The sequence below is a fragment of the Perna viridis genome, chromosome 2 (assembly GCF_037379345.1).
Source record: "Perna viridis isolate PV_CMFRI_1.1 ecotype Kerala chromosome 2, ASM3737934v1, whole genome shotgun sequence".
Classification (NCBI taxonomy): Eukaryota; Metazoa; Mollusca; class Bivalvia; order Mytilida; family Mytilidae; genus Perna; species Perna viridis.
Window position 1 is genome coordinate 21,215,395 of NC_142446.1, and position 13,713 is coordinate 21,229,107.

General features: G+C 34.0%; 1 protein-coding gene across 1 annotated transcript; it reads right to left on the reverse strand.

Annotated features, from left to right (window-relative positions):
• Nucleotides 1-263: 263 nt before the first annotated feature.
• LOC148624034 (uncharacterized) lies at nt 264-12,823 on the reverse strand. Its single transcript, XM_088566454.1, has 9 exons — nt 12,424-12,823; nt 7,953-8,040; nt 6,100-6,287; nt 4,899-5,026; nt 3,866-4,047; nt 3,253-3,351; nt 2,933-3,084; nt 1,378-2,405; nt 264-989 (listed from the first exon to the last, which is right to left on the reverse strand). Exons 1-9 carry the CDS (start codon nt 12,557-12,559, stop codon nt 732-734), a joined length of 2,259 nt encoding a protein of 752 aa, XP_088422580.1. The 5' UTR covers nt 12,560-12,823; the 3' UTR covers nt 264-731.
• Nucleotides 12,824-13,713: the final 890 nt, after the last annotated feature.

Here is a 13,713-nt window from a genome sequence, read left to right on the forward strand (position 1 = left end):
TATTCTAAAAAAAAGTAGAAAGTACAACCGAACAACATTCATATCTTTAAAAAGAGACTCCCCGTTGAATCTACATCAATAAAAGTTTCTTTTCCATCTGTACTTTTTTTTAAATCTGGCTGCTACATGAGGCTGATGACGCAAGATTTAGTGGCAAAGAGTTTTTATCTATGCTTTATACATTTACCTGAAAAACAGTTACATAGTTTAAAAAAAATAAGAATATCCTTATCATGGACAATTTATAGTTAAAGAAACTTAACTATTTGCAACACATTTATTGAACTAATTGGAGCTCGATGACATGTTTTGTTCTGGAAAAGTACCAATTGAAGCTACAGTAACACACCCTGAACCCCATAAAGCAATTAACTTAGTTTCGTAAAATAGTTCAATGGAAGATGCTATATTCGATTGCATTATAGATTTTATTAGAAGCTTCATGTATTAACCGAAAAATTGTTTGTTTTGTCTCTCTCCACGACCAATGATTTTGCTTTTGCTTTCGTTTTTTTTCTCTGGATACACTCAAGACTACTGATTATAACTGTCTTTCCGATAGTCAGGGTAAGGACTTCAGACCTCAGGGACACAGAAGATGATAAACCATTTGAGAGGATGTACATGACCAAAGCTGAAATTTTTGTTCAATGTATTAACGTATCATTAAACAAATAAGACGACACTATTGCTTCTTTCCTAGTGATATCTTTATTCTAACTAATTTTAGGTTAATGTGTAACACTTGTCGCCTTCGGAGTTCTGCGGAATGACGATCTGCTGCCCAAGTCACTGCGTCTTCCGGACCTCATCGGTCGTGGTGGTGGCAACATTACTGAAGTGTCAAGTTTATTTTCTCGCGAAATTACATAGTGACGGACGTGTTGGTGTTCGCCTGTCTGTGCGTCTGTTTTGCCGTCACATTGTTTGGCTCGTACGTAGACTGTTCCACCAGGTCTTGGCACTTTAATTTCGAATTCATTGTCATCCTAAAATTACATGCATAATTAAAGACATTACTTCCGAGTACTTCAAACGCAACTTTATATGTTTCCTTCAATATCAGATAATAATATAACATTTATTATACATGTATTTTCTGCTGGCATTGATCAATAAACTTTTATGACCATTTGATCTGTGCTAAAAGGTATAAAAAGGCACTTTCTTTACCTTGTAATTTTTTTCTACAGTTTTATTTTACTATTTTGATTGATAAAACCACAAAAGATGTCACTCAAATCCAGAAGCGAAAAATAACTCATTCATTCTTCTAAAAATTACATCACAAATAACATAAAATATTATAGTTTATATCTAAAAAACTGGATCGGTATCTCATTTAAATAAATTATCATAATTTTTTTTTTACATTACCTCCCGTTCGTCTTTAATAAAGAACCTCTTAAGCTCAGCTAGAAGAGGGGGCCCTCTAGTACTACTGTCAAATTGTGTACAAAAGTCTTTTAGTCTTGATTCAAGAGATCTTAGATTCGAGTCACTTGTTTCCCAATCAAAGAAATCGTCGTTAGTTAACCCATCTATTGTAGATTCAGTGCCATGATCTGTTTGTTTCATATAATGTTTCAGTTCCTCTTTTGCAGTTAAAGAGCAAATTACAGTCGATCGAGCCTCAGTCTTTTCTTGTTGTATTTGGTCCATTTGTTCGAAGATGTGAGGAGCATCAAACGGCTTTGCCACGTTCGTAATATGGTCACCATCTACTTCTGTGATGAAAAAACTAGTACTCCTCTCTGTGGCTGTTTTAGGTCTACCAGCAGACATTCTGTCTCTTGATCTTTCTTCCCCCTTGATACCTAGAGCAGTGCCTGGACGCTGTGAATATGACCTAACGAGAGCCGTTTGACTATTGACCGGTAAGTTTAAGAGTTCGTTCTCGGCATCGACTCTTTTTAATTGTTTTAAACTCCTCGGGACGGTTCTTCGTTTTCTCGTCGGATGTAAACGTTCGTGTAGTTTTTGTCCTTGTTCCATATGCCGCAGTTTTCTTGCTGAAAGTTTTCGGTAGTACAACGAATCTGGAACATAGGGTTCAATCAGTGGGCCTTTGTTCTGAAGAAACAGTTCTATTAAACTTTCCATGATCTTGGATTTGTCTGTTTGAATAGTTTTCCGCTGATATTTTGACTCAGGTTTTCTCGGGAGTTTCGAATTAAGTTTTTTTAAAGCACATTTTAGAAATGGTACTTGATCGCCTTTGTAAGCATGTAGTCTGTAATGCATTTTTTGAGCTGCCGTTTGGCACATTCGAGTGACTGTTTGTTGGTTCTTTTTGGCAACTAGACGGTCGTAATTTTTTGCATCAAGCACCATAGCAACAGTATTAGCAGTACATGTCACCGTACTGAAGCTTGTCTCTAATTCCAGCACCATCTCTAGGTCGCCTACAAATAATATAGAAAAATGTTTGTTTCTGCCTGCAAAAAGATTTTATGTAACAAATAACACGAAGTTCCGAATAGAATTTTCATACAATGCTAACAATAATACTAATGATAAATTCTTTATTTAAAGAGGGTATGATAACTCCCATAAAATTAAGGGAATCAAACTTTCCTGATAATATGCATAACTACGTATGACGTCATTGTTACCAATTAAATTTCATGAAATTCTGTTCAGAGGAATTATGCGAACATGTTAGACACAAACAATATGTCGCCCCACCATTGCAGTGAGACATAGTTAAACTCTGGCTGCTGGAGGTATTAATTCCTTACACATACAAAATAGTACCAATGAGGAAATATTTAAATACCAATTTTCAATGACATTTCTATATACTGCATGGGTAATTGTGTATTATGGAAAAGGATGTCCAATAGACATATAAATGTTACATACCGGTAGTGTAAATCACTATCAAAGCCAGGTAAGTGTAATAGTGATTTAGAACATTAGTATTCAATACCTATTAGATCATTCTCTTCTATAGAACACAGCTCTATCCTGCTTTGGTACCTATGTCTCTCAGCTGCTGCATAGCCCTCCTTTCTTCTTATCTTTATCTGTTCCTGTGTTAAATCTTTATCTTTCTTTTGTGTAACCCTATTGTAGTTTTCTCTGTTAAAATATATTGGCTAGTTTTAGAATGTTCTTCTATTAGTGGTGATACATAACAACTTCATAAGAATGATAAAATAGATTAATTGAATGTATTGGACTAAATCCTTAAAAGTATTTGAGATGAAATGAAAACAGTTTCCTCTCCGTAGGAAATCTTTTGTTTACCTTCCTAGCTCTACAGCCACACTGTTAACGTCTAACTTCATCAACTGTGGGTACTGCTGCTCATGGAGTGTTGGTTGTACTGTGGATTTTGCTTGTCCACTGTGAAAGAATACACGGAGAAAGTTTTATTTTAGTCAGTATTTCACGTTATATTTACGACGCTGGTGTCGTTCTTAATGCTTGACTAGTTCATACGTCTTTAAATTCGTTTAAAAATAACAAAGAAAATGTTGGTTTCTGTATATTTCAAAAATGAAATACACTAGCTTGGATAATAGTTTAAGCCGGCCATAGAGATTACAAACACTTGCTGTACTGAATTTCTTAAATAAAGTATTTGGAAATGGAGGGCCTACCAAGCAACCCAAACATACACACACGCACATACACAGTTCAACTTTAATTGAGTTGTTGTACCTTATACCTATGATTAAAGATTCAGTTTTGGTTATTTTACCATTAAAATCAAATTCTACGACCAATCTTTTATTGCCAGCTTGTAAAGACAATTTTATTATACGACTTTCAATTTCAGCATTAGTAATTGGCAACTGTTGCACATCTTACTGGCGTTAATCCAGAAACCATTGATAAATTCCGTGGTAAAGAATACCTCAAAATAAATACAAGACCAATCACGGGTTCCCCTTGTCTTGCTATTACTGTGCCAAATGGAAATGTTTCCTTCCGTATACTAAGTTCTAACAAACGTTTGAATCTGGGTGTCCACGAGCGGAACAAAGGACACGTGTTGATAAAGTTTTCTCTTTCTCTGTATTCTTCTTCTTGTTTAGCCTGATTTAAAGTATCAAATCAATCTTGTATATTATTTACAAAAGACCAAAAATACGGACGTCTTCAAGTACCCTCCTGTGTAAGAATCAGGCAATAGGTGGCACATCATTTTTTTTAAATTTATCCTGCAGCATCTATGACATAGATATTTTTGACTGTTTATACATGGAAGAAGTGCTAGCAAATTTTCCCACCATTTTTCCATTGTGCATTTCAACTAAATTTGACCTATAAGTATCTCAAAAAGCCAAACTTTACAAACACACTGACGGTTGTTTCTGGAGGTCATGAGGTGTAGATACTTGGACAATGCCATAAAAATCTTTGTTTTCTTTTCTTCATGTGCCACACCTTCTACACATTTTCCATGATTCTTAGACAGAGAGGTACTTATAGAGTGGTTTTCTGTAATGTATAATTTTAAATGGCCAAGAACAAATAGTAAAAAATGATAGATATGTCTTCACAAGTACAAAGTACAATAATTCTGAACTAAATGAAAAAAAAGTACTTTTGTATTATTTGATCTAGGACCAATCTTTCCTATTGACAACGAAGTTAGAACTGAGAATTTAAACTTAAAATTAACCATTCTAAAAGATATCACTCCGGACGGCAAATGTTTATTTTTCCTATGTCTATTTTTTCATTTAAAATGTATCTACCTGAAATTAATCATAATTTTATTTCGATTAAGGTTTAATATTTTCGAATCAAATTCCTATTTTAAAATTTAATATCGATGTGAACTTCACGTTTAAAGAATTCAAATTTGGTTATCCTTAATGCACAATTTATTCAATTTTGGTGCATGAGATCGAGTACGTGGTACTTGTACGCAATAGACAAACCTTCATTGAACGGTTAAATAACTCCCTGCTAACCACCAGCAAGTCCGTCTCCTCGTCAGCAATAACAGTTGCATTACGGACAGAATCTTCGCTCATTAGGGCAACTTCACCAAAACTCTTTCCTGCCTCTAAAATGACGTTGGGATAATGTTATTCCGAAAATGACTATTCACCAACAAAGAGATATGAACATCCACCTAGATCTTACTGTATCATTAAATAACTTGAACGGCTTACTGGGTAGATAAATTTAAGATTTTGATTAAAATTTTCAACATGTAGATATCCCCATAGTAGCTTGAATTCATTGGGTGAATCTATTATTCTGAGGATGTTATCGAGTTATTGAAACTTCAACGGTTTTGTCAAGTTGGTAATACGTCCAAAAACCGTTATAATTAAGTTTGAAATGTACATAAAAATTATGTATTAAACTTTCGGAGCTTATGATGCATTGAAAGTGAAATCGATCTTATACTATAAAGCACCAAAAACGTTACGTGAACTCACCCATAAGAAACTTCAAACTGAATAGTAACGTCGGGAATTTAATAAAAGCTTTATAACAAAATAATAACTTTATTGGCTATAAACGTATTAATTGAAGGTAAATTGGCCTCAAATCGAGCTTTTGTTGCTTATTGAAAAGTTATAAATATAAGAAGCGAGGGACAATCGATAAAGTTATGAATGACAAGGGGCAGTCGGTCTAATTATCTTTGTTTCTGCGATAGAACGCAAGGAATAATTTATTTTTGTTCGTCTTTTCACAATACAAAAGTGGACTAAATCTGTATCTGCAAAATTCGCACCAATCGGTCTGCCTATATTAATAAAACACTGGTGTCGTAAATGAGTATTTTTCTGTCTTTTTGTTAAAATAATCTTTTTTTTTTTTGCTGGTTTCTTCGTAACCTCAGAAGCATATACGCTATCGATAAGTTGAGTTAATGTGTTCATGTGAACTGTACTAAAATCAGTGATTCCCAGTCTATAAAATAGTGTGTAGAGCTCCAAACTACTCTTACATAACGAGAAAAAAAATATCTCTTGAGCTGAATAACAATGATTTGTTTACCAAAATTACAATCAGTTATGTTTCTCTTAGTGGATTTTTGGAATGTGCATATAATTACCTATACAATTGTATATACTATTGTTCCATCATTCATTGTACTTGTATGTGAACTAGTTTACTTACCATAATGTAAGATGAATTTCCCATACTTGTTCCTGTCAAGTTTCTTTTTCTTTCCGCGGTCCAAGTCCAAATTAGTTTTGTCTTGTGCATCATGGTCATTTTTTTCATTCTCCATTAGAGAACTATCCTCGTCGGATTTCGTCGTGTCGATGTAAACTGCTGTCCTTCCCGTAAGCATAATGAAAAATCTATCAAAGGTATTGAAAAAGAAATAAATGAATTGGACCTCTGTGAAATTGGACAATATCCCCTTGATTGTTTTGAAAGCATAACAATTAAGGTATTTTAGTTATGCTTTGTTTGTTTTATACTAGATTGTGTCTTGATTTGTTCAGTATTGAATCACTGATCCAGAAAAGCACAGTAGAACCCTACCATTACAGCACAATGATGTTTTCGTTTTTATCCGTGAGAGTTGTAGCGAAATAAAAAAATATATAATACTGAATAGTAATTATGAACAAACAATAACCTATAACCAAATATAACTTTAAACTCTGACAGCAGTATTTCTTTGACTTCGTCTCAATGGATACTTTTGTAGGCCTTATCATACGGATCATTTCATCAATTGAAAGTTTATTTCTTTCTATAATGGCTTCCAAAATTGGCCAAAACGTATTATTCGCCTTTAAAGGGCAAAAACTCCAACTATGAGTCACTCTGAAAAAAAAAGTGTCACTTTTCGTCTTCAGGACAATACTTGATGGTAGTTATCTAAAACCAAATATAAAATTAACCTCTAACAAGGAGTCATTTACAACCTCGACCATAAAGACTTTTGTAGGCCTTTTTTCATGTTTGAATGTTTCTCTCTGTCAATAATGATTTCCAAGATGTTGACTAAAATCTGCAAAAAGCGTCATTTTCACCATTTGAGGGCAATAGCTCTAATAAGGAGTCAGTCTACAACTATAACTTAATGTAGACTTCTGTAGGTATTATCATAGGTCTCATTTTAACAATATCTATTACAGGTTTCAAATTATAAGCTGAGAAATCCCACAAAATCGTTATTTTGGCCTTTAAAAGGAAAACACTCTAAAGAAGCAGAAGTAATACAGCTTCGGTCCAATGAAAACTTTAGTAGGCATTTTAATAAGAATTATTCCAATAATTAAAAGTTTATTTCTAGTCCTCTATTACAATTGTAAAATTATATGCTTCGACATCACAAATATCACCATTTCGACATTTCGAAGGTAATTACTCCAATAAAGAGTAGTTGTACAACTTCGAAAAAATGAAGACTTTTGTAGAAGCTCTTCAAAACGAAGTCAAATTGCATGTACTTTCTAGTATCTCATTGTTTTTTGGGATGTATATAGAAATTGGTGACCTCACCCCTATGGTCTAAAAAAAACAATGACAGTCACGCTTGATCTGCACAATTGACACAATTTTGAAAGAAGATACACACAAGAAAACTGTTGCCAAAGTTACGTAATCATCCACTGAGTGGTTTCAGGAGAGATTTTGAAGGAACGACAGAGATGACGGACGTAAAGTGGTGATTGCAGATCATATGGGCGTTAGGTTCAAGTGAGCTAAAACTCAAACTGTTGGGTAAACAAAGTAAAATACAGTGTATGGAGTAAGGTATATTCAAGTGCGGATCCAAGATTTAGGGCGTGGGCGTAAACATAACTGATTCCTGAACAGACAAGCCTCCAAAATATTACGGGTGAAACTTGTCTGAAAGAACATTACTACAAAGTATCTGCCGAGAACAGGAATTCAGTGACCGGATGCTCTGTATAGTTGTTTTCAAACATTTTAAGGAGATTCCTCGAAAGATTTGTTATGATTTTGTTCTTTCGTCAGGGCTTTGTGTGTAGATACCAATAACTTACCGATCCCCTGTCTCTCCTTGCCTGATAACAACGTCATCCCGACACGCTTTCAGATAGGCACAATTCCTAATCACGTCGGTCAAAATTGCTGAAAGGAAGAAAGTTCACATTAACCAATTTGTACTTTTTACCTGCTCGAAACCAAACTCCGATTTACCAACTTTTTAATGGCATTACTTTATACAAACTTTTTTAATATGATATTTCTAAAGAGCTTAAACTCAAATGTAGTCAATTGGTTGTCTGAAAATAAGGATTCGTGTTTTAATGGTTTTGTTCAAACAACAGCTCAGGATAAATATAAGCTTTCTTTTGATGAGACAAACTATGTAATATACATATAGATTTATGTATGTTTCGACACCTAGAACAAATGATATTACACATCCGGAACAAAACACGTCTTAAATAATTCAGAGTGAAATCAAAACTGAATAACAACTGTTGTCTTTTCCATTAAGCGTTAGTGATTTTTATCGGTATTTTTGTCGGTAATATAAAAGTCCTCTCGGCGATAGTAAGGGACATTTACATTTTATTTTAGCCAACAAATAGGTTTGAGATTAAAGAAACGAAATATTAATATGACATTTCGGTGATTTGTTTTTATCGAAAGCTTTTATGTTAAAATAAAATCTTGCCACAAATTCTTATGTCTATGAACCAAAAAAGCCAAACTACTTCAGCGTAGACTATTTTGTATTCGATAGTTACCGGTACTTTTCTAGACCACACTTAGTAAAAACAGCGTTTAACTTTTAAAAATAGCTTTAACTCAATTTTTATTATATTAAATCTTGAAAATGAGAACTTAGAGAAATCGATTGATACTAAAGAAAGTATTGAAAAAAAATCTAATATCCACTTAAAAGAATATAAGCTGGAAATGAAATATTGGCGTTAATCGTGAGCAAATAAAAGAGTAATACGGTAAAATCAAACATCCCTTGGTTGGTTAGTCTATAAACGTCTTCTCAATGGTTTTCTTGCACAAATATTTGCACGGGTTCATTCAAGAAAGCGTCGACACAGAGGAATTGATTATTTATAAGATATGTCAACACTGAGAAAGTGAATAATTGTATATAGGCCTGTTGAGGCAGATGCTACACATCTATAAGTAGATACTGCATGTTGTGAGTTAAACTTTTTGTATCTTTCTTTCGTGCTATCTAAAATGAGGGTACAATTTGCGCGTGTTGTAACGTTAAATAGAGCAAAAATCATCATTTTAGTTAATCCATGAACTAGACCAATAAAATACACATGACCTGGTTTATCAAATACTTTAGTCTACTAGAACATGCGAAAGATCCAGATAACTATTAATATACGAATGCCCAAAAATATAAGTCCTAAAAGATGCTCTAAAAGGTAAAAAAAAATGGGTAAATACGAACTTAATATTCCATTGTTTAACAGCAAACAATATTGTGTTCTAGTCGCACACATTTATCATTGAAAACGTCAAACACTGCAGTAGAAGAACTGACAACGCTCTACAACAATACATATTGTATACTGAATCAAAACTCATATATAACTGCTTGAATATAAATTCTATTGAATATAGGAATGGGTATGCAATGAATAATTTCTACGGAGTTTAGTTTTCAGCTATGCAATTAAAAAAATTGCAATGCATTTACTTAAAAAATGAAATGAATATAGCCTTAGCGTAAATGTCATTAAAGTACACCTCGACTGGTACAGCCGAAGTAAGTAGAGCAAACTTCAAGTGCCAAATAGAACACCAGAACTGTTTTAACTGATAGCCATGTCTTATTGAGTGTTACTCTACTTAAACGACTGTTTATACAAACTAAATAAACATTTGTAAAGATTTTTGTAAAGTTCGAAGGCATGGGGAGTAAGTTGTTTAAACAGATTGATCCATATAGACAACTATCAACTCTGAAATAATTCGTTTACATACTGAATTGGAAAACTCGATTTTAATAACTTATTTAGAACTTCGAACTGATATTGATTACGAACAGTTACAGGGAAGGTTGAGCGACATTGTACCAGTGATTGGGAAAGACAGGGGTCATATGTCCATAGAAGCTGAAAATTGCCTTACAAAGTTACAGGATTTTATTTAGAATGTTAAACATGGAACATTAAAAGCTTGAAAGAGTAATGAAGGGAACAAAGGTTATAGCGGTAATCAAAAGAATGCAATCAAGGGACAAAGACCAGACATGGAAACAGACATACACAACAAAGAACATAAAATAATTAAAATCATACATACAGAGTAACAAAAGCAAATGAGCAACTTGGACTCCACCAAAAACTGGGAGCATGGACCAGGTGCCCCGGTAGGGTAAGCGTCCTCTGCTTTTCTAGAAACACCCGCCGAGTTGCTCATAAAAAGTCAAGTCCGGGGTAGACAAATGAGGAAAGGAAAACTGACCCGTTGAATAAATCAGTTTTCATGGTACAGATGGATACACCATAACGATTCACGAGTTCATGATGACGACCATAAAACTTCTGTAGTGATGACTTCAATCTTGTAGCAACATAACCCTGTTCCAGCAGCCTATTTGTTAGAGTTCTAGCGCGATACAAAAAGTCTGCGTAGTTTCGGCAAGCTCTGGCAAAACGTATGAGTTGTGATATGAACACTCTATACGCAGGTGCTGAAGGGATGTTGCCACAGATGAAAGGAAAGTTGACAATTTTTAATAAAAAGTAATCACGTTTGTTGTAACGTTTTGTCAATAGTTTTCCTTTACCATGGATTTCTAAGTGTAGGTCAAGATATGAGGCTGACTTCACAGTGTCTGTAGTATCCTTTATCTCAAGTTCTTTGGGGTAGATGCAATGTATCAAATCCCTTAAATTAGGATTGTTCGAAGATAATACAATATATAGCCAAACGATATTTTTTCTTTCGGATCAGATCAGCTATAAAGTCAGCCTTATAAGTGTGAAGGGGAATAGGTCAGCAAGTAAATGAGCACAATTTGTTCCGTTGGAATGCCGACCGTTTATTGAAAAACACGTCCACCAAACTGGACAAATATGTTGTCGATTAAAAATTCCAGCATTTTGTAAACATCTTTCTCTGTATATTTGGAAAATGATTTTGAATTATTTCTTACAAAGTGTGAGAAATCTTTACCAAGAACTATATATTTGTATCTAGGCGTACCATCGTTTTTTGGAAAAACAACGATGTATAATGTTTTTAAGTCGGGATTTTAACTGAGTATAGGGAATAGAAGTATACAGTGTTGAAAAATCATAGGTTTTAATGCTATTGTACCCTGATAATAGTCTTGAACTGATTGTCTCCAAAAGATCTTTCGAATTTTTCAGGATCCACATTGAATTAATATCGCTACGGGAGTAACAAGTGTTGTGGTAGGACTGCAGGCCCTCTCTCACAGTTGTGAGTATAGAAGTAAAAAGTTCTGAAAGAGGTTTGGTGGTACATTGTGCAGATCCAGCTATGAAACCTTGTTTGTATGGATTCTTGTGGAGTTTAGGAATCCAGTACATAGACGGTAAGTCACAATCATCGTCCTTGGTAGAGAGACCAAAAGAGGATAGCACAGATTTATGGTTTTCCACAATCTCTTCTTTGGAGAATGTGGTAGCAGTATAGGTCTTATCACTGCTATTATTTTCTACGTCTACCTCTGATAATAAACATTGGATGTAAAACGTGTTGCAGACAAAAACAATGCTGGTATGACAACATACTTGTCATGTATAGTAGACAATGTTTTTGCTACATCGGGTCTTATTTGTTTAAAAAAAAGCTAAAAATGGCCCATTTTGAAAAACAAAATCTTTCCTGACCACTGGTTGTGTCTGACCTCTTAATTTTGTAAAAGTAAGTACCATGAGAGCAGTTTCCTGACAAAAAAAATAATGAACATGCGTTGGTAATAGGGAGGCACTAATGCGCACCTGAAATGCGAATATCGATACATGGTGCATTATGGTATGCGCTTGAGAATACCCTTTAAAAGTCAGAGAGGTAATGAGTTTGACGACCTTGTCCCCTGACTGTGAAAAGAAAAGTCTGAAATTTCACGCTGACAAATCGATGAAACCCATGTAAGCATTAACAACAGATGGAATGTAGTCCGAAGTGATGTATTAAAGATCCCGGGAGTATTAATAGTCAAAATATCCCCAATGTCAAAATGTAAATGGTCTTAATAACCTAACATCAAAAAAAAAAAAAAACACCTGATAAAGTACTACAGTAACACGACACAGACGACACCATGTTAATGCCAAATTCTTACTTTTAAAATTAACGCAAATACACGTTTGACAACAATAAGAACACGCACATGTACATGTATAATTCCACATATTATTGTCATAATCTCGACTGCTATCATCATCATCTCGACTCCTATTATTGTCATCATCATTTCGACCGATCTTTTAACCACAACCTATCATACCGTTGAGGAAATCTTTGTACAAGAAATAAACTTACCATTGTCTAGGTCTTTAAGTAAGTCACTTTTCCTCCTTAACCATGGTAACACAACTAGAATATCACGGTCTTTCCTTAGGGGCGGTTTCTTTGATATGAGTTCCACAACTCGATGCTGGAGCTGAGCCATGACCATTAATGTTGTGTTGAAAAATGACAAAATCTCTATCAAAATCAATCTATTAAACTCCGCTTAAATAGCACAATATTGTTCATTTGAGTTAATCACTGAAACCGGCCTTTTTAACCAATAAACAAAGCACTTCACAGCCAATATGTGAAGTGAAATTTGCCACCCTTTTAATTCAGTGTTTAACCTGTCATATATAGATCAGAATTTTTAAACAAACACATCTTTGTGTAGACATCAAAGTTTGTATGTATGGGTATACTATAAAGAGAAACACGACACACAGAATCCGGAATATAACAATCACAAACTGTATCTGAAAACAAGATACATTAATGACGCGTTAAAAAAACTGAAATTGTATTTAAATCATTCTTTTCTCACGTAATCCAATAGGGGTCGGAAAAGTGACAATAGAATTGAACATTTAACATCGGAAGGTTTGCAATTACCGATAAAATTCTAATTTGAGAATGTCAACTTTAAAATATCAATACTTAAAAATTTAAGCATATGTCATATCAGAAATTCATTTCAATGAAAAGTAAATAATTGTTTAAATGTGATATACAATATTTAAGTAGCAAGAAGAAAACTTGGTTAACGCCTTCTTTCCGTTTCATTTTTCTCCAATTATTTATGAATACACAAAAAGCGCTTAATTAGATTTACGGTTTTAACACAATGTATCGGTAAACATGTAATATTATAATTTTCATTTAAAAAGTCATTTGTTGGATTCGACCTTACTTTTCCATAAAATCTGTGATTTTAAAAACAAATTTCAATTTGACGTTAACCATTCTACTCTGAAAACCCTTCAAAATTACAAAGGATCAAATACAGCCATATAACACGTTTATCGCAAGTTTTCTATTCATTAGCATATTTCATAGGAATGAGATCTGCCCTGTCAATGGGATGTCATCACTGCCGAAATAAAACCTACAAAACCCACTTGACCCAAAACTCCTCAGTGCAGCTAGACGTCTATTCTAATGTACCTACTGCAGAATTCTACCCTGGATTCCGGAGAGTTCTGCAAATATTTGTTCTGTAATTTAATCTTTGAAAGGAATTAATAAGATATCGTCCCAAGGATGAATCTGTATATTTTGCTTTAGTTTTACCTTTGATTTCGTAAAAACTAAATGAAAAAA